The sequence below is a fragment of the Parasteatoda tepidariorum genome, chromosome 1, assembly GCF_043381705.1.
Source record: "Parasteatoda tepidariorum isolate YZ-2023 chromosome 1, CAS_Ptep_4.0, whole genome shotgun sequence".
In the NCBI taxonomy this organism is placed as follows: Eukaryota; Metazoa; Arthropoda; class Arachnida; order Araneae; family Theridiidae; genus Parasteatoda; species Parasteatoda tepidariorum.
This window is the reverse complement of record NC_092204.1, coordinates 80,939,508-80,961,847: the sequence shown is the minus strand read 5'-3', so window position 1 is coordinate 80,961,847 and position 22,340 is coordinate 80,939,508. Positions and strand designations below refer to the sequence as shown.

The 22,340-nt window shown below is 29.0% G+C and overlaps 1 protein-coding gene across 5 annotated transcripts in view; it reads right to left on the bottom strand.

The window, feature by feature from the left end:
* LOC107456176 (nephrin) overlaps nt 1–22,340 on the bottom strand; it is a 168,010-nt gene that overhangs the window by 5,142 nt on the left and 140,528 nt on the right. For 2 of the 5 annotated variants that reach the window (XM_016073961.3, XM_016073960.4), the window contains exons 6-13: nt 21,408–21,698; nt 19,928–20,215; nt 16,389–16,694; nt 14,788–14,913; nt 9,259–9,283; nt 9,039–9,112; nt 682–785; nt 75–278 (exon numbers count right to left, since the gene is read on the bottom strand). In XM_016073961.3, coding sequence (XP_015929447.2) covers nt 75–278; nt 682–785; nt 9,039–9,112; nt 9,259–9,283; nt 14,788–14,913; nt 16,389–16,694; nt 19,928–20,215; nt 21,408–21,698 — 1,418 coding nt within the window. Of the gene's footprint in view, nt 1–74; nt 279–681; nt 786–9,038; nt 9,113–9,258; nt 9,284–14,787; nt 14,914–16,388; nt 16,695–19,927; nt 20,216–21,407; nt 21,699–22,340 lie in introns of those variants that run through there. The other 3 variants (XM_071182967.1, XM_016073962.3, XR_001585683.3) reach the window with 2 other exon arrangements.

Sequence of the window (22,340 nt, the reverse complement as noted above, 5' to 3'; positions counted from 1 at the left end):
TAAAAAAATTATTTAATAGAAATGACCACCCTGCTGACTTTGAAATAATTCAAAAATGATTTAATAGAACTGACCACCCTGACGGCTTTCGTAGATATGACAAGTGGACTACGGGCGGAGTCTCTTTCATTTCCCATGACTGTTGTCGCTGGAAAAGTTCCCCTGCTGTTCTGAAAATCAATGTCTGCATACTCCGTAGGGGGTTCCAAACGATGTCTCACAAAAGGTTGCTGACTGTCTGGAAGAGCTAGTTCTGCATATGTTATATCATCATATTGCTGAAAGAGAATAGAAAATAATATTTAATATGTGCCTGAATTCAAAATCTAAAGTAAATTGATAAAATAGTTGAATATTTTTTGACTAATTTTAAATTTTTTATTTCAATATTGTTTGTCTCGATCTTTTGCTATTTAAATGATTATAGTAAATAAATGTTTAAGAAGAAGATATATTGACCCCTAATACTATTTAGTTATAATTTTATGTAGTATATTTTTATGTATACATTATGTATATACATTCTCCTCCTTTTTAAAAGAATACCATTCGTTCCACCAACTGTATTCATGTAGGTGGGTTTTATATATATATATATANTATATATATATACTTATTATTAGTGAACGCCTTTGATCTAAAATAATTTAATACAATTTTCTCGGCATAAAAACTACTCACATCAAAATGCACTCTGCTCATCATGTTTGCATACGTGTGTTCCTTTTGCCCAACGTTTTCATAGATGATCTCATTATTCGGGTTAGGAGCTATACTTGAGTAATCTGAAAGATTAGTAATTTTGCATGTGATATTTCTTGGTTTAAATAAAGTCTGCCTTTTCTCCCAACCGAAATTGGGAAGCAATTCATTAAAACATTAAAAATCATAAAATTAAGAATACAGAAAATTCGAAATTATTGTGATAAAATTCATAAAAAAATTAAATAGAGTTAGAGAAAATTTGTCAATACATGAGCGAATGTAACAGATTCCATTTGTGATAAGAAAGAATTGTACAGTTAATATAAACATTGAAAACATAAAAAAATTGTACGCAGAGAAAAATAGGCTAAAGCATAAGAAGTAAAAGCAACGACGAACATTACGTTCAAAACTGCAAGACTATGCTAAAATTTACCATACTTCTAGCTCGATGGGAATTCTAAAAAGCTCGGCAATTTTGTCCCTAGAGCTTTGTAGTAACTTTGGTAAAATTATCGATAGAATGCAATCTTATAATAAGTGATAAAAATAAATAAATATGTTCAAACTTGGTAATTGTATCATGATACCTTAGAACATGGCTTAAAAATCATTTCTTCACTTAAATTTACTGTTTAGTTTCACGTTTTTTTTTTTTTTTTTACAAAATGTGTGGTAATAAGAACAATAAGAACTATAAGTGTGATATAAGTACTGTTTCCATATGAATGGAAAAATTACCAAATGAATTATTTAAATATCAAAAATTTTGATTTTATTGACCAGAAGTATGGTTTATTTTACCATAAATAGCAGTACCATGCTGTACAGTAAATTTACCAGAATTGTTTTCGCCGAGTGTTTATACAAAGTATTCACCTGAAACTATAAATTTAGTTAACTTTATTTTAAAATTTTGCAGAATCGATATAGAATGAAAAGAAGCACATCGATATTTTAATAGTTTACTACAAAGTACTGAAATTTCAGCACAGAAATGTTAATTTGCTTAATTATCATAATTAATTACTTCGTGATTCGCATTTGTATAAAAAATTATACTGAAAAGTTAAAACCATATTAGTAAATAAAATAAAAAAAGCTTCTTTTCATGTCAATCTTCTTCATCATTCATCAATTTTTCTTTCAAATTTTACAGGGATAACAAACTCGAAATCAAAACTGAATGAATCTACTGAAAATATGTGTAAATATATACATATTTGGTTCATTTTCCATTACTATTATTTAAAAATATTATTTAAAATTTTTCATTAGTATTTATAAAGTATTTAAATGAACTTTGAAAACAAGAAAATTATGCTTACGCTAATATTTTTTGTAGTCAAATACAATTGAAATAACTTTCCTGAAGTATAGTAAATTCTTAGATATAAAGTATGATTTTTCTGAAAAATAAATTCTTACAACAAGGGCTAAGTTTTGGAAATTGAACTTCACCTCTTCGCCAACTTTGAGTAGAAACTTAAGGGATAGGTTATAAACTTGTGGCGCACTTGCTGGTCGTAAAAAAAATTCAAAAGATTGGAGTTCTATATCCATGGTGAATAAATGCTTGAGGCACTTTATCAAATGAGAGTTGCTCACATTACGGGGCTGAGTCTATAAAACTTTATCGTTTGATGCAAAAAAAGAACAGCTTTTCTGTAGAATATGACATCTGCTTCAGCAGTTTTTGAAAACTGAAATCGTAAGCATTATTTAACTTCAAGTTATATATTTTTGTTTATTGAAAATATTCTGAAACTACATTTTGCGTGGGTATTTGGGAAATTTTTTTTTTTTAAAAAAAGGATCTTTTTTTTAAAGATTTTTGGATGAGCAAGTATTTGTTTGGAAAATAAATTGCGCTCAAGTATGGCAAAGTAAGGAGAAGAAAAAAAATATTGTTATTTACAATTTTATGACATGATTTTTCATTACAGTTTTTATATACCCTTTTAAATCTGTACAACGAAAATATAGAGCAGAAATTGACTAATTCTGAAATAATAACATTTTATATGCTACATAACTAATTATTGTATGATATTTGTTTTAAGCATCAATGTAAAGATATGTATCAAAAATTCGTCAATAAACGATATGGAAATCATAAGAATATTGTTTTAGCAAACTTATATTGCGCATTTAATAATATTGGTATAATAGCTATGATTTCACAAACTATTTCTTTTTATTTATGCTTTGAATGCTTTTTAATTACACGCACTCCTTAAATATTAATTTTTTACAAACTATACAGAAAACATGCGTATGTGACGCGATGTAGCATTATTGGGGTGAAATTTGATAATATTTTTAAGTGAGAAACGAGGATAATTGAAAATCTACGTTAATCAAAGCCCTAAAATATTGTTAATTACGGTTGTGACAGAATACCATAGCAACATACTGCCATAGCAACATACTGTGTCAGTACCGTGTAAACAGTTATTATACCTTTAACGAAAGCAAAGTTGACTATACATTACTCATAAGGTTTTACTCCCAAAACTCTAACACTTACTATAGTTACGCTTAAATGCATGTGCTTTACGTCTAACACTTACGTTTGACTACAACACTGCGATAGAAACATACTACACCATTCCCATGATAAATTTGAATTAATTTTTTGTTTCAATTTCAGAGAGATTCAAAAAATAAAAATGAAATTCTCAATATTGAAAGAAAGTCATGTTTAAAAATACGAAACTAAATAATTTTATACTCCTCTTGATGTAAAGTAGAGCGTAAAGAAATAGACATTTAAGTTATTCGATATTTCAGATTAAAATTCCTTTGTGAGTAGTGATGTGCTGAACGATCGATTTAACTGAATGGTCGATTTAAATCAGTAAACCAGAAATATTTATTTAATAAATCCATTCATAATTTTTTTTTTTACCAAAAATTTGTAAAAAAAAATATCTAGAGCAGTTGGCTCTTTACTACATATACTTTTGAATGTAGTGGAATAGGGCATTTGGGATAACAGCGATTCCTATGATTTTTCAATGAAACTGATTCTTTTTGACAATTATACAGTTTTTTGTTAATTTAAGGATTTTTTGTTTAACAAAGCTTTCCAAATTTGTTTTTTTTTTCCTCGTATTAAAAATTGAATGCAAAAAAAATGTGTTTTATAATACATGAAATTTTAATTTTCTAAAATAAAATTAAATTTCGGAATAGCATAAAATGCATCTCAAAATCAAAATGAGTCCCTTAATAAAAATAAATCATTATAAAAAATTCGGTCGATTTCTAAGGTAAAAAATAGCAAATGGCTCATAATGACACAATCAACTGGTTAAGGTATTCAACCATTCTAGTTAACCAAATCAACGATCCAACTATCTATGTTATTTTAATCTATCAATGTCAGCAGGGCTCATGGGAGCATTCTATCACGCCAAAATATTCAAATCCATTTTATAAGAAAAAAAATTCACTTTTGATGACTTGCTTCATTTTTAATTTAAATTTTTTTTTTATTATTTATTTCTAATGCAATGAAAATCTCCCAAATATTTTATCGCAAGTAATATTCTGTGAAACTTCAGAAAACAAAGCTAAAAGTGAGAAAGAACAATCACATGATACGGCGTGATAAGTTATTTTTCAAAGAAAAAGATTTTCCAAGTGAACAATTCACCCCCCCCCCTGAGAAAATCAAGAAATAATTTCTGTTCAACAAAATTATTGGCTATAGGTATGCATATGCAACTATGTAAGTGCGAAGGATAAGAATTGAAGATATAATAAGATAAGATATATGAAGGCGTAATATAATAAGAAGATATAATCCCTTATCTAAAAAAGATGTAAAAAATAAAACCTTCATCTACATGAAAAGGTTACACCTCTAAATATTAAAAAAAATGTCACTAAAAACTATTTCTTAATAACAAAAAATTGAAAAAATATCATGTTAAGTCTAAAATTAAAAAAATAAATAAATAATAAAATAAGAAATATCATCTACCTTAAAACGGTTTCATATCTCCCCTCCCACCGTGTATGCATGCCTTAAGACGATAAGATAGAACCCAAAACTTTTTTTAATTACAAAAATATGAAATTTTCAATTTAAATCTAAAATGGAAAAAAAAAAACATCTGCCTTAAAACGGCGTCATAACTATGCACAAGACGATAAGATAAGAAGTTAGACAATAAGATAGACCTTAAAATAATCGATTCGTTTAACAAATCGGCTCTCTTAATGTTAAAAGATATGAAACGGGTCAAATGAATCGAATAACCAACTTAAAGAATCATTTAAACAGTTTAATGAATCGAGTGCAATGTTAAAGAAAAGGATTACTCAAAAGAGCTGAATGAAACTAACAATCAACTTTTTGAGACCATATTAATGTTAAAGATACGAAACGACTCAAAAGAATCTATTCGTTTGACACAGACAGTTCTTTTAATGTTAAAAGATGGGATACAGTTCGAAAGAATTGATTCCTTTGGCTAAATGATTCTTTTAATGCTAAGAGATAGGCAAGCAGATCATTGAGTCATTTATTCGACTCTCCGTTCTTCTTCACTCTTTCTGCTCTTTTTCTACCGTTCAGAGGTTTTTATTCATACTTCAGTTTATCCAATCTTATCAAATCAGCGCAACGGTTTCATTTTCTGCAAATCTCGCTTCTTTGTCTTGAATAAACTATAACGTGTAACTCTGCTTTGCTTTATTTTTCGTAAAATTTCTGCATTTACAAAGATTTGCGTCAAACAAATACGCTCTTTAATACAAAAATACAGACAAATAATATCTGAACTTTACAGCTTTAATTTCATTTTATTTCAAATGTAGAACCAACACTAAAGAAGACAACTGTTCAATTGTCATCGCTATCATTAAAATAGCTGTTTATCAATGAAGTTAAATAATTTCTTAAATGAAAAGAGTTTGATGTGCAATTTTCATTGCGCCGAGAACGGTCAATCCGTACGTAGTGAATTAAAAGGATTTAATTCTCTTCATTATTCAAGTGAGTCCGTTTTATTTTGCATTGCTGAAATACACGCACCTCTGGAGACCGGTGGTACGTTGACATTTCAGCTTTATTCTCATTCGTGCATGCAGCAACTTGTAAACGCATATGCAATTGCGCGGTAATTTTAAGTACTAACTCTGAATAAGCTAAGGCAGTGAAGAATACTTTTTAATGACCGAAAAAAAAGGAATTGATTAGTTTTTTTTCTTTTCAAAATGAACTTTATGAATCGATTCATAAAAATAATAATAACTAAAATATAGATGCGTTCGTTTTTCAGACAACACTAATTATGAGAGCACCACATTTGAACACAACTGACTATGGAAATATTTGTCAGTTACTTCATTATTTTTAAGCCCCACTGATATTGTAAGGTTATTAAATGACTAGAAAATCAACGCAGAAATAAATCGGCAATCTATAAATTCACGAGTTATATTTAGATTATATATTTTTGAAATTTTCTTCCATAGGGAATCGTGAATACATTATATATTTTTTTTTCCTATTTTAATTAGACCAATACACAAATATTTCTTTGCATTTCTGTTGATAAATCTGAATAAATTTTCGATCATTTTTAATGTGTCAGTTACTCTGAATATGTCAGCAAATTTTTAAATAGATAAATTTCTCTTAAATACGTCAGTTACTTAGAAATATGTCAGTCACACCACAACACTAGTCGAAACAACGCAGATAACAAAAGGCTATTCAATGACTAGAAATTTTATGCAGATATAAGTTTGTAGTGACGCCCGGTGGCTGAGCGGTAGCGCTTCGCGCTGTCGTGCCACAGGTCCCTGGTTCGATCCTCGGGCCGGGCAAGGTTGACTCAGCCTTTCATCCCTTCAGTGGGTCGATAAATGAGTACCAAGCATGCTTGGGAACTAAACACTGGGGTTCCGCGTTCGGCTGACCACCTGACCGGAACATCTGCTCCTGCACCCCAGAGCCCAAGGTCAAGAAAACTGAGATGGGCACAGTAGGCCTTGGCCCTCTATGGGCTGTCGCGCCACTGAGTTTAGTTATAAGTTAGTAGTAGATCATTTTATGAGGGCTATACACTTCTATCACTTCTATATATCAAGGGCTATACACTTCTGAATATTTCTACTACAGGGAAACATAAATACATACAGTAAACAGCAGAAATTTTACATTGATATCATGATGATAAATCCTTATATATTCTTAGCTGATTTTAGTATGTCAGTTACTTTGAGACAAGTACATAGAAATTTATTTTCTTTAAGCTACTCATATCATAAGGTCATATAATGTCAGTGGAATCTATTAGATACTAATTGTTTTGTGAATTTCCTTTTAAGTACAAATCCCAAATGAGTCTTATAATTTAAAAAAAAATTTTAATCAGGGAAACATAAATGCATACCTTTTTTTAAATATTTTAACTTGATCTCAGTATAAACGTTTCATTGATTTCTAGTCGCAAAATTTGCATATATTCTCAGTAATACTTAATCTCAGTAATTTAGGTCAATAACTGTTAAATATATCAGTTACTTTGAAATATGTATGGTAATTTACTTCAAAAACAATTTATGACTAAGAAACATAAATGAATATTAAGGAAAGAAAAAGGAAAACAGTAACATTTAATAATATTTCTTTAAAACTTTTCTATTGTTTTTGTGTTGCTAAATTTTAATATATTTTCCGCAACATATTGAAAGTTTGTAAATAAATTCAAGAGGTTTTACCTTCTTTTTTTTCTAAAAAAAAGCGAATAACTATGAAAGGAAATAGTGGAGTGCAGCGTAAAGAAGAAAAAAAAATGTCAACATAGTCTTTTCTTCCGAGCACATGTGACGTGACTTATGGAGGAAAAGCAAACATAGAAAACTATGTTTATGTAAATATCTCTGGTATACCTCGTGCCCGCAGGCATCTTTTCGAGTTTTAGATCACATGTCTGTGGGAAATTTCCCTACATGAGGGTGACACGAAGAATACCAATTCCATTTCAAATGTTCTTTTTCCTAATACTTCTGTTCTTTCGGTAAAGCTTTAAGTTTAACAACGATATTTCCAAACTGCAGGAAAGTTTAAGAAGTTTAATATTAAAAAAATAATTTAAATGCTTTTAAAAGTTTACTCCTTATTAAAATTGAAATGTATGAAGAAGAAAAAAATATGAAAATTTTATATTGGGGACTATTTTGATTGATTGGCAAGAGGTAATATAATGATGAAACACCAAATTGTACGGAAGAGAGTTTTAAGAGAAAAAAAAACATTATTGATTTTTTTAATGCAAGATAAGTTGTTTATGGTGTTGCCGTCTCATGAAATGATTGTAAATTTGTAAACTGAATGACACCCATGGGAAGGTATTGCTGGTCTCAATATCACATAAAACTTTTTCAATAACTTTATTTTCCTGTTAACATTAATATTTCCATAAGGACATAAGTGATTCGAAATTATTCAATTATGTTTATTTTTATTTTTTTTAAAAATTGCTTGATGTATAGTGTATTAAATTTTAAATGTGTTCAGAATAAGATTGCACATGGCAGAATAGTTAAATTTAAAATTACTCATGGAATAAAATTTTTATTTTAAGGGTTTAAGCCAATAAAATTTTAAAACTAATCAGGGGAGAATTTTCCAGTGAAAAAATGGCGATATATTTATGAGAAATAGGATGTTTTTGTGTATTTTGCTGCTTTCTAGTGAAAATTTTTGTTACTTGCAGCATATGTCTCAAGGAAAAAATACTATAGAGCAATTTTATACAATAATGTCACCGAATTAAAAGTGAAGCTTGTCACTATATTGTCTAGAGTCTCTTATTTGAAGTCTGTTTTTTTTCCATTTGTTGGAAATACTTCAAGTTTTGCATTGGTATTTTCATAAAAGCTAAGGCAGTCAAAAATTTAAAAAAAAGCAGTTATTAATTTTTCTCTACTGTTACACTGTTATTTGTTATGTTACTTATAAAAATTTAATTAAGTGAAAAATAGTGTTACTTAGGAAAACATTTAAATTCAAATATGTGCTTTAGCATTGAAAATAATGTGAGACTATTTTTAAAAGCTTTTTAAAAGTTTTCACGTAAGCAATAAGATGTGTTTGCTTATTTTATCGCCATTCAACTATTGAAAATATTTAATGAACGCATCTGGAATTTCATTCATGGAAAACGTGGCTAGCATTGCCTCCAGGCATTTATTTTATTTTTTCTATGCCTAACTCAATTTTTAAATGCATAACTTATTTCAGGAAATAGGAAAGTAAATTTGTAAGTTTTGAAATTGTTACTTGTTGGGTAACATATTAAAATGTAAACCTGTGCAAAATGGTTTTGAAGGTATTACATCAGGACTATCATCTTCAAAATGCTTCAACTTTGATGTTTGCATCCTGTAAATAGATTGAAAACAAAGAAATATAATTAATTAAAATTTGTTTTATTTTAACCATATTTTTATAAATTTTTAATAATAAGCGCAACTTGAAAAAAATGTATCAAACTTTTAAAATCTAAAATTAAATACAAAATTACTCACTTCTCATTACTTTCTTCTTGTTCAGCTGAAAAAAAAAATTTAAATTTAAATTTCTGCAATCAGAAAAAAATTCACTGTACAGGATGATTCATGTTAGAATGGGTCAAAAAGCGAGCACATGCATGTGAAAATGAAAAGTGAACCTAAAAAAGATAGATTAACTTATAGCTGCATAAACTCATCTAGAGATGAAAACACCAACACTTGAACTGTTACTTAAAAAGGCAGCAATCCTCAATAAAGAGCTTGTTATTTATATAAATGAGTAAATAATTATTTGTAATTTTTTAGGAATTTCTTTAATCAAATTATGATGTAATGATGATGTGATGACTTTGTTCCACTTCGAATAATAAGTTTCAAATTTTGCCCTAATGGAAATTAATTCTTAAAAATTTTGTTCTTTTACTTTATAACTTTATTATGGCTGCATACACTTAACAGTGCTTATAAATTAGTTTGGTACCATCTGAAAATCCTTGTATAAAAATTATAACCTTTATCAAAATTATAAATTGAATTGATTGTGGCAAAATTATAATTGATATAAATGAAACGTGCTTTCCAAAGTTTCTTTTTGTCTGAATTACAATAGAATTCTTTATCAAATTTATAAATAATCGCCTCGTTTATATTTCAAGCAAACTATTCATTCGTGTGCTATTTAGTAAATCCTTCACAGCTTTTCGCCCCTTTTAATTTAGTTTTGTTCAATAATAAACTATATTAGGAGCAGAGAAAAGGTAGGAAAAAAATTGGAGTTCACGGGATCCGAAAAATAACGAAGGAAAATTCTTAAAACACAAGACTCGAGATTTCTGAGGATAAAAACAAATATTTCTTTGTATTATTTCGTGTTTGTTTGAAAATCTTCATTAATATTACTAGCTTTTTAAAACTTTCAAATAATTAAATTCAATTAATCATCAATTTTTTGTCATTTCTTAATGCAAATTTTTAATAATTTCTAACAAATTTTGATTCCTCTTTGTGAGTAGTATTTTTATAAAGCAATTATTTATTTTAAACGAAAATTAAGAAATTTTTTTATCTCGGCGAGAATTAATGCAAACGTTTATGTAAATTATAAATTTGAAACTAAATTTCTCATTATAGGAAAATTAAACCTTTTGCTAAATAATTATTTTCCTTAGGTAAACTTTATTGATAATTGGTCGTATTTATTTAACGTATGGTTCTTAATACTCCTTTATTTTAAATTTCTGTTTTTCATTTTACACAAAAATTACAAACTTTCTATTTATTGAAAAAAGACAAAAGCTTTGACAAACAGCAGACACATTCTTTGTCATGTTTATCTTAGGTTTATTTTAGAATATGGGTCTCATACAACATATATCTGAGCTTCTGAACAATTCTAACAATAAAGCGAACAATGCAAATTTTATTAAAAGACGTAACTAATATTAAAAAATAACAGAAAATGGAGCTCGCATTTTAAATACCAAAAATATATCATAGTCGGCACATTGCTAAAGACTTTTGAAAGTGCTTTTTGGTTTCAATATTAGTTCATTTTTAATGAGAAATTCAGACTTTTCTTAATTTATTCTCTATATTTTATAAGCAGATGGATAAAATGTATATGAGACTTCTTTAATAACAGCAGTTGATTTTTATTATCTTTATCATGGCAACAATCTTAGAGTCTTTATAATTGATTGACAGTGTTTATTTCTTTGTAAGTTCTTTTTTTAGTAGCTTGAATCATGAACGGGTGAAATGTTCCTAATGCAGTTGCACAACACATAATAATTAATTTTCTTTAAAAATGAGAAAATGTTAAACTTATTTAAATTTTTCACAAATAACTGGGCTGAGCTGTGATGGCTCAGGGGATAGAGCTTTAACCTTCCAATGAGGTGACCCGGATTCGAATCCCAGCGATGGCTGGTCGATACGAAATCCGCATTCGGCTTGCGCCGGCCACAGTGCTGATGTAAAAATATCCTCAGTCGTAGACGGATCAAAGATTAGAGTCCCCTTGCTGTCAGGCTAACAAGGAAAGGATTTGGTAGTTTTCCTCTCCATGTAACGTAAATGCGGGATAGTTCTATCAGAAAAGTCCTCCACAGAGGCAAACTTCTCCCATTACTTGATCAAGAAGTTCCCTCGTCTTCTGGATTGGGTTCAAAATTAAAAAGATACTGAGTTGAACATTAGTAGTCTCAAACTAAAAAAATCAGTCGGCTGTTCAATGACGGCTATAAAATAGAATGAATTTGCAGGCGCAGTTCAACAGTGATACCCTGTCTAGTGCTCAAGTATGCAAATGGCACACTTTATTTAAACAAAGCAGAGAAGAAGTTGAAAACTTGTCGACGTCCAAGAATGAGTTTTACAGCAGAGAAAATTGAGCAAGTTTGTGGCAATTAATAATAACCATTGATTTATAGTTCGAGAAATTAGTGCTGAATCAGAGATAAGCCATGAAAGTGTGCTAAGCACAATTCATTACGAGTAGTTAAAATATCGAAAAATCACAGCAGGATGGGTGCCTAGAATTTTAAACTAAAATCGAAATGATGCAGCAAAAGACTTTTTTCTAAGATAATTGAGTCGCTATGAAGCAGTAGGAGATTCATTTTTTATTTGCATCTTAACTTGTGATGAATTTTGGGTGCATCACTACGCTCATTTAAACGAAGCGTTCCAGGAAAAATGAGTCAGCTCTTTTCAAACCAAAATTCAGATTATCTGCTAGTAAATTAATAATAGCAATAATAATAAGTAAATAAGTGTTTTCGCATGTAGATTTCCTTCATGAACGATGAACAATTCATGCAAATTATTGTGCACTTTTAAAGAAAGTCAAAGCAGCCTAACGGACCAAATGACGCGACAAGCCGATACGGAAAGTTATGCCGCAACGGGACAATGCGACACCTCATAAAGTCGCAGTTGTAGGCATTACAAAAGCTACAAGGCATTACATTGGGAAACAGTTGAACATCCTTTTTCTAGCCTGGACATCGAACCTGCAGACTACCATTTGTTAGGACCCCCTAAAGAAACCTTTTAGAAGTGGGAGATTTTTATCCAATGAAGAGAAAGAATATTTTGTGGGCAATTGTTTCACTACGTGGCCTATTTCTTTTTATGCAACCGGAAATTTAAAAAAAAAAATTCTAAAAATTGTGTTCATGGAAATTATGTAGAAAAATAATGCTTTTGTACTTTTGGTAAGTACTATTTTAATATTTAGCTATTGAAGAAGTCTCATTTGATCCACCTTCGTATGTACATGGGTAAAAAATAATCGCTCTCACTGAAACAAAAAAGTTTGAAATCGTGAAATAAAAAATCTCGTGAGAACTTTTCGTTGAGAAATAACGAATTTCGTGAACTCTTTAATAAAGTAATATTTTACATCAATATCATATTATCATATTAAGATATCTCATATTTAATAACTATAAATGCTTGGCTATCACCTAAATAATTAAACGCCAAATATGGAGAAAAAGGCAATACATTCACAAAATGAATCACAATCAATAAATGTATTCTATTTTTTTAAAGATAAATGCTAGCGGTTGTGTTAAGGAAAATATTAATGAATATTAAAACAGGCAAAATGCAATATTGACTATCTGAATGCATATTTTATTTTAAGCATCAAAATCTTAGCAGCACGAAAAAAGAAACATGGTTAACTTTTTCATTAACTTATGAGAAATTCTTCTCTAGGACAGAATTAAAAATGATTAAAATAATTTATAAGAAAACCAATGCTTTCTCGTTAAATAAGTAATTAATAGATGACAGTTTTGAAACTGAATAGATAGAAATCCATTAGATATATATCATAAAAAGTGTCATTCTTTAATGTGAAGACAGAAAGACTTTAAAACATATCATCCGTCTTCATTATATGAAGACATATTTTAGAAGGAAGCTGTCTAAGCATATAAACAGTGTTGTAAGTATTTTCTAAAAAATAAATATATAAATTTTTTGTCTTAGCTACTTCTCGTGAAATAAACTAATTTAAAATACAAAGTCGTTGATAAATAAACTGATTTTAGTAATTTATAAATTAACCAGGCGGAGAACTTTATATCTATTTGAGATATTAACTTTTTCTTCATATTTTTTTGTAAGAAAATATATATATTTATACTTCTTTAATACGAAATACACGAAGTAATTTTTTTAAGTTTAATTATTCTATATTTCATTTTATAACAGAACTTCATTTTCTTCTTTTTTTTAAATCTCTGTTCACAGAATTTAAAAATGCTTGTCATTTCAGTAGAAGTTTTCTAAAATAAATTTTAGATCTATGACGATTAAAATGAAGTTGATTAAGCATAGATTTACAAATTCATTTATATCTTATTACATAATACATAAGATATAAATTAATGTTAATCAATATAATGAAAGTAGATTTTCATTAAATTGCAAGCAATTTAATGAAAATATCAAAACAACTGTTTAGTTTTACCTAAATTTACGAATAATATCAATTCAATTAATTGGATACATTATAGGAATGTCATTCATCTTAAAATCCTTGATTTGAAATTTAAAACTTAAAGGAATGCCCTCGATGGAGAAATGTAAAAAAAAAATCTGCTAGATTTAGAAAAAAAAACTGTCCATCGGTGTGCATGTAAGAAACCATTTATTTCAAACCAAATAACTGTTATTTAACGACAGATGCTTGTTTTTTTAACACATACTCCGTTATTTTAAAATACAAACTCTGTTTTTTCCATAACAAAATTATCCAACATAACTATGCCATAGATTGTGGTCGGTGCAAGCCGAGAGCTGCATTTCTGTCCAGTCGATAAATTTTTTTTCTGGTTATGATGACAAATTTATCGCTTCTTTGATAATTTAAAATAGACAAATGTATTTTTGAATTATTTAGATTTTGAAAAATCTTTGAAGTAATTATTACTAACATAAAAACAGAAAAAATCACATTACTTATTTTTGCCATGAAATATGTGTTTTATTGCTATTATGGTATTATTCGTAGATGTAAAATTAAAAATAAAATCTTTTTCATGTAAAAATGGCAACTTTTGAAATAATTGTAAAACGATAACAGTTCTATGAAATTCAATTCAAATAATTATGATTTTTGTGGTGAAATAATGAAAAATTAATCTCATGGTTTTGATGAAAAGTGCACAATAATTTAACGGTTGACGAAAAACAGATGACTCTGTCGGAATTCAGAGAATCTTCATAAATATTCACGGACATTACCTAAGAATTCCGGCACCATTTATTTTACCTACCCCATTTATATCATCTAATCCACTAAGTGGTCGCTTTAGCAGACTATTTTTAAGTCCTATTACTATCTAATTCACAGTCAGGTTACAGCGAGATAAATAAATTTCAATCGTTCACACGTATCTTGAACAAAATTACTTCTGCTCACTAATTATAAAGCGTTTCGTCAAAAATAATTGGAAAAAAGATATAAAGCCACATGAAATGAAAGAATAAATCTAACTATAGTTAATAATAAAACTGTATAGTTACCTGAGTTTTCACTTCCACTTCTTGCTTTCATAATTAAAATTATTAATATCGCCAAACCGACAAGAGCACCAACTAAACCCATTAGTACAGCCAATACAGCACTAATGGCTATCGTTGGTTCATCTCCTGCAAGTAAAAAAATATTTTTAAAAAAAGTACATTAGCACACTTAGAATATTTAGTATCTTATTAAAACTGGTAAATAAAATGTTTCAGGAAATTAAAAGAACACAACTATTTATCAATGAGTTTGTAAAAATCCAATCACATCCTGTGTTTTATAACCGTCGTTGAACATCCAACTCAATTTTGGGGTTATGGCTACTAACGTTCAAATCCGTAGTCTTGTAATTTTGAACCCAATTCAGAAAACATGGAGACTCTTGGATAAAGTATTGAGAAAAATTTTGCCTCCGGGGAGAACTTTTTGATGAAACCCGCATTTACGTCACATAGAAAGGAAAACCACGAAAGTATCCTTCAGTTAACCTGCCGGCAAGAGAACTCTAACCCATGATTCGTCTACCACTAAGAATATTTTACGCCAGCATTGTCGTCGGTGCGAGACACGTGCGGAATTCGTATCGCTGGCTTTCGAACCCGGTTCACCTCACTAGAAGGCGAACGCTTTATCTCCTGAGCCATCATGGCTCAATCAATTCATTTCGTCGGTAGTGCGTTTACGGACTGGGGAATTTTTTTTACTTGGAATTGATTTGGTTTCTTTATCGCAATTTATGGTAAATTGAAATCCGCTACCTGCTACATAATTTTACATTTTATACTTCCTACGTTTTGTCTGTTTCAAACGTTGAACCCATTATACTTTCAAGACGACAACTCTAGTTATCAAGTAACAAGGTCATAGAAAACTTATAATTTTTTATTCAACTATGAATTGGTATAATGGTGGCAGGAATGAACAGTCCTGCTGTAAGCTAAGATTTGCCTTATAAAGAACTTTTTGGACAAAATTTCACCTCGTAATTTAAACCTAATTTTAAAACTTTGGTAAACCTAATTAGGTAAATCTAATTTGGTAAACCTAATTTTGTAAACCTAATTTGGTAAACCTAATTTTGGTAAACCCTAATTTTTGGATTGTGTGTAACTGCAATCCTAAAATTAGTGAGGAAACTCAGCGTTTGTCCCGCAGAGAAAGTGCCAATAACTATCATAGAAATACTCGTGTAAAGCATGCTTCAGAGAGTTGAAGTTGAAGATGCAAATTCAAATTTATGGTGAGCATAATTCCGACATCCATTTCATAATTTAACATGATTGTGTCCTTCCTACGTTGTGTCAGTTTCAAGTGTTGAACATATCTTACTTCCAGGACGTCACCGCCAGCTGCATGCATATATATATATATAATACATTNTGCTGCGTGAATAATGGTCAATGGCTGTGAATAATATTTTAACATGATAAAATTACTAGACCAGATAAAAGGAATCTACCATTCATTTAAAAAAAATCCATCTAACGTTTATCTTTTAAAAACGCTGCTGTCATTTCTTTTATTGGCAACATTTTATTGCACCGATGGCCAAAAAATTACAATTTGCTAGCATTTTGAGACACCCTATATGTACACTAACCTGTTCTTCTTTCTGCAGAAAATAAAGTAGTCGCCATCATTTCAATTGCTGTGCTACGTCCCTTGCTATTTGATGAATACATCAATAACCGGTAAGTCGTACCTGATTCTAACTCTCTCAAAGCAAAATAAGGTTTCTCAGTTGAGAGACTAATGTTTTTATAGCCCTCTCCTAAACGAGTATTTACAGCTAATATATTATACCGTGGTTTCACTCCACCATCATCGATTCCTGGGATACAATTCACTATAAAACTACTGGAAGTTTGACTCATCAATGTGCAATTTTGTATTGGGTCAGGGGGGCCTAAAACAAAATAATAAAACAAATCATAATACAAACAATAAATAATATATAATTCCTAACTTGTGTATTTTTCCCCGAAAAATAAATAATAATAAATTATAACATAAATTTGAATAAAAAAATAATATATAGGTCTTTATTTTAATAGAAATTTTTTGACTTGCTTAACAACGTAACTGATAAAATAAAATAACGTAACCGATATCATGATCTTTATTTTAGAAAATTTAGAATTTGAAGCGTAAAATTAAAAATAAATAATTCAACTTTTAATATTTTGTGTTTAATTTTAATTATTTAATTTTAATTATTCTAATTTTATTTGTTTTAATTTTATTTGCTTATTATTTAGAAAAAACCAAATACATTTTTTTAAACTTAATATAGAAAAAATATCTAATTTTTTTAAAAATTTGAACAGTTAATTAATTTGATTACAGATAAATTGAGGTATCTGAAACTTGATTGCTTGAATCATTATATTCTTCAACAAAAACTTACATTACAATAAAAACACATAATTATGAAAATAAAACATTGTTTTTTATCTCTCTCTTAAATTTAATTCTGTTCTATCAAATTCTAATTATAACGACTGATATAAGCTCTAAGTATTTCGCTTTGCTTATAAAATTAATTTTTTCGTGAAAATGAAAGGCGATTTTCCTGTCATGTATAAATATTCAATCAATCAAAATTGTTCATTTTGGTTCAATACTTTCTGCCATCTTCTTTATTAGTAGCATTATGGCAAGCGAATTTTTTTTTGTTCTTAAATGGCAAAAAACTAACACAAAAATTTCGTAGTAAACGTAGCATTGTTATAGGCAGTCCAATTCTTGTTCCCACTGATGATGCGCAAAAAAAAATTGGTAATTTTTCGTTTGAGAAGAAAATTTCAGCCATCCACTCGTGGGTACAAATTTCTTTTCGTAAAAAACATGAGGAACCCTTATGTCGAGCTTTGAGAATAAATCTGTACATTTGTTTATTAAATGGTCATGAATGGTCCAATTCAATAAATTTAATCTCTCGGCTATCTCGTGAGTTGTTATTCACCAGTTTGGATCAAATAATGCCCTTATTGTGTCTTTTTCAGATTCAACTGAAGTGGTGCATCTTAATCGAAATTTTGACTTATGGAAATTTCACGAACTCAGTTTTTACTCTAGCTTACTGCCAATACATCATTTCCATACATATATATGGGCTATTTTTTCTTGGGCAATTAATTTCCTTTTTAAATAGTACAAAAAATAAAATCTGCTAATAATTCTGCTTTTCACTTTCCATAATTGAAAATGTACACCAACCAAAAACTACTGCATAGAATCTGTCCAACTTTTTCTCAACCAAGCGTTGCTACACCAGCTGTCAAAATATAAAATGTTTATGTGAAATTCTGCTTTTTTCTTTCCATATCTGAAAAAAGTACACCTACCAAAAACTACTACATAGAGTCTGTCCAACTTTTTCACAAGCAAGTGTTGCTACACCAGCTGTCAAAATGCATAATGATTATATTTGTCAAAATGCATAATGATTATATGAAGTTAGTGGGGAAAAAATATAAATAAGTCGTCTGTTGAGGAAAAAAAATGAAATTATTTTCCGAACAGCCCTAGTCGAAAGCCATTTCCACTATTCTTTGAAAAAGTTATATGTATTAATAATAAAGATATTAGGAAAACATAAATGTATTAATTAAGGATTTTTAATTAAAAAACATCATGCCTCTGAATTTTGAACATGAAATTAAGTAGCTCTTAAACACTGGTTTTTTAAGAGCAGAAAAACTTGTGGTTTTGTAACGAAGTATTTTCAGATTAAATAGTTGCATGAAGAAGAAATTTAAGCTATACACTTTCTTTGCAGAAGAAAAATGATAAAATAAATATTATTAAAATTTAATTTAAATCTCTTTACATTTATACAAATCAAAGGGAAGCATTTTGCCAAGATAAAATTTTAAGAAAAGCGAAAGTAATTAAGAGTTGCTTATTATCTGTTGTCCCTAAATATTAAGACGATAATAAAAGGACAAGGAAAGAAAAAACAGAAAGAATATATGTTTTTAGCGTGCTTCATGTATTCGATAAATTACGGTTTAACAGAAAGGTAGGCAGCTTTAAACATTCTGAAGAGTTATGCCATACTAAAGTTTACTTGATACCGTTGATGGCGAATCTATGACATAGTTGTTAGAGGTGTCACGCGAACTCATATTGAGCGACACACAAACTAAATTCCCGCATAATAAAACTGAAACCATAATGAAATTCGCTCTTATACATCAGTATAAAATTATTATTTATAAATGTGATACGGAAACAATGTTAGGGTTTTCAAAATTTTGACACACTGGGTAAAAAATGATTGCCATCTCTAGATTATTTAAATACTTTATTCTATTCTTCTTTAAATATTATATTCTTCAGAAAAAAAACATTCATGTTTGGAAGTTCACATCTGTGTTATTCATTTCTAGATTTAGTTAATTATAATTTGTGTTTCATATTATTTTATAATTGCATGAAAATAATTATAGCTTCTTATCAGTAAAAAATGTCTTTAACTGATTTAATTATATATTTTGAATGGTTTTTTAAGCTCGAAAGTTCTGCGGATGGTCGTTGAAAACAATACCGTTCAATGGAAACATCAATGTAGGTGACGAACAATTCAAAATTGAGAATTTTATATACTTTGAATTTTTGAAATTTTAAAAATAATTATTTTCATCAATTTTTGAGATTTTATTTTCTTTCTCACAGAATTAGCAATTAAAAGAAAATAGTTGTCAAACCACTTTCTTCATACTTTACCTAGAAGCTCTTAGGTTTTGTGGAAATTGGTTTATTATACTGCGACGGAAAAATCAATGTAAGCGACACAAAAAATTCAAAATTGATATTTTTATATACTTGACATTTTCGTAGGATAAGCTATATATTGAAATTTTTTTCTCCAAAATTAAACTTTGCTTCATCAGTTTTTTTTAAAATTCCATTTAAGTCTTCATATTTTCAGCAATAGACTTACGCTGTTTTCAAATTTGCTCGGTAGTACACAATTTCCTTTTCTGTTAAAGTGTTTATTACTAATCATTTACCTTACATATGAAAAAACACTCATTATTAATTTATTCTATTTGAAATAAAATTGCGAAAAGAAACATTATTTAAAATATATAATGGCAAAGTCAAGCATAGTAGAATATTCTATATACACACCAGCCGGAACAATAGAGAACATGCAAGGCTGCTTTTGCACTCCTATACTATTTCTTCCCCAACAACTAAGGCTGCCGTAATCCATCTTCGACCTAGGAATGTAGGAAGCTATGCTTCGTGTAGCAAGTGATGTAAATGTCACTATATCAATCATTTCAGATGTGTTATTAAACATCCACCTAAACTGTATATCTTCAGGATCTGCATCAACCTCACAAGTTACGTTGATTTCTTCGTGTTTAGCTACTGCATACGCTCGTCTTTGTCCACTCAGGCAGACAGGCGAGACTGAAACAAGAAAGAAGTTAATAACAGGAATAGTTGTATTTTTTTTTACTTATTTCACTAAGGGATTAAAGATGCCATGTTTAATACATATAATACTCATAAAAACTAAACGCATGTATTTTTTTTATCCCTTTTTATTTATAGACGAGAGATGCAGTATGGGTCATAGTGGTTATTGCCTTCAATATTACTATATGATTAAGATTGAGTTTGCTATACAGGAAAACAAAAAGCAGTAAACTATGTCCGTAATATTTGCAATTTCTAATTATTAGATATTCGTAGTATTTTCAATCTATATATTGCACTTCTTTTTAAAGTTAGTTAAGAAAAATATTGATATTCAAACGAATTAAAAGCTGGTTTTATGATAATAATTTACTTTCTGTACTTAAAGTATTCTTTGCAGCTAATAACCCAGTATAAACTTTAAAAATTCTATAATTGAAATAAATTACATTTTTTACAAATCACTTACAATAATGAGTAATTTTTGGCTAGTCGAGTGCCAAAAAATGAAAAAATGTAGAACTTTAACAACTTTTATTTTGAATTTCCTTATTTTTTAAACGCAAAAAAATTTAATTAGTTAAAAAAAATAATTAAAAAAAATGTAAAAGAAATAGAATTAATTTAAATTTCCTTGCAACTGGCTAACTGAAAAGTAGCCACCAATGAAAAAAAATTTTTTTTTCAATATTCATTTGCAGTCGAGTACAACGCTTTATTAAAATTTATTTATTCATTCAAAACTACAGTTTCACTTGAAAATTTGCATAATAAATAAGAGACGTTTTCTCAACTCGAAAAGCTGTTTGGAGCTAATTGAAGGGAATATCTGCAATAATACTTGCCCTAAAAAGCATGGCCGCGCAGCAATATATTGCTAATAAAAACTGAATTACACAACAAGTTATGATTGTTTAATATTAGTAATTATTGATAATGCGTATTTAAGAAATGTCCACCTTTATTAAGTTCAACATAAGTTTTTTGTTTGAATAATTATAGACATATTTTATTATACGCTATGTTTGCAGGCTCATTGAACTCATTAAGGAATAAACTATTAGCAGACTATAAACTAAGGACAAAACAATAATATTTTTTTCCAATTGAGACTGAAAACAACTCAGTCTTTCTAGTATTTTCAGATGCAAAAGTAGTTTGATTAATTATTCAATCTCCTTACATTGAATCATTAGCAGAGCTTCGTCGCTCACGCCTTCACCTTCTTCATTTTCAGCCATACATCGGTACTTCCCACGATGTCTTCTTCCAACATTTTGCAGAAGAAGCGAGTGGTTTTTCACAATTATTCCCATTGATGGTTGGTGTTCTAAGGGAGCAGACTGGAGTGTCCACGTGACACTTGTGACAGGAGGATTAGCTTGAATATTACAGTCAAAATATACATCACTTCCTTCTCGTATGTGTTCGTACTGTTGGCTTGCACCAAGAGCTAACGAAAGTTGTGGAGCAACTGAAATTGTTAAAACATATATTGGATTAATTTAAAATTTGATATTACAGTCGAAGAAACATTTAAATTTATTCAATAAACACAAAATGATTTTGCATGGCACATTTTATGCTCATTACATAAATTTTCCCACCCGAAATGTAGAGCACGAAAAATATGTACACATTATCCAAAAACTTCAAAAAACGAAATGGGGAGTCTTTGTTTTCGGATATATAATCAGTCACGTAACGTATGCTGTGTGACTTAAGTTACAAATCTAAAAGTTGGTGTTGTGAAACGCTACGAGAAAAAAATATACTGCAAAAACTGTTTATAATGATTGAGAAAAGCTAATGACACGCAGTATATTTCAAACTAAAAAAGATGTAAGTTAAGCTGAGTATAAAAGAGAGCAAAATTGTACCAGATTTTTTATCTATCTTGAAAATTGAAAAATTACAGCACCTAATAATTAGTATAAAATCGATCCTTAGTCACCTGACCTTAATTTCATTTTTCAGTAGCTGTGTCTTCATTATTTAAATGGACGTTGTAATTAAAATCTTATGTAAAATAACTTTTCTATATCAAGTGTACTGGCATTTAAAATTTTCAAATGATCGAATAGAAGTAAAAATCCTAAGTTACATTATCGAATCA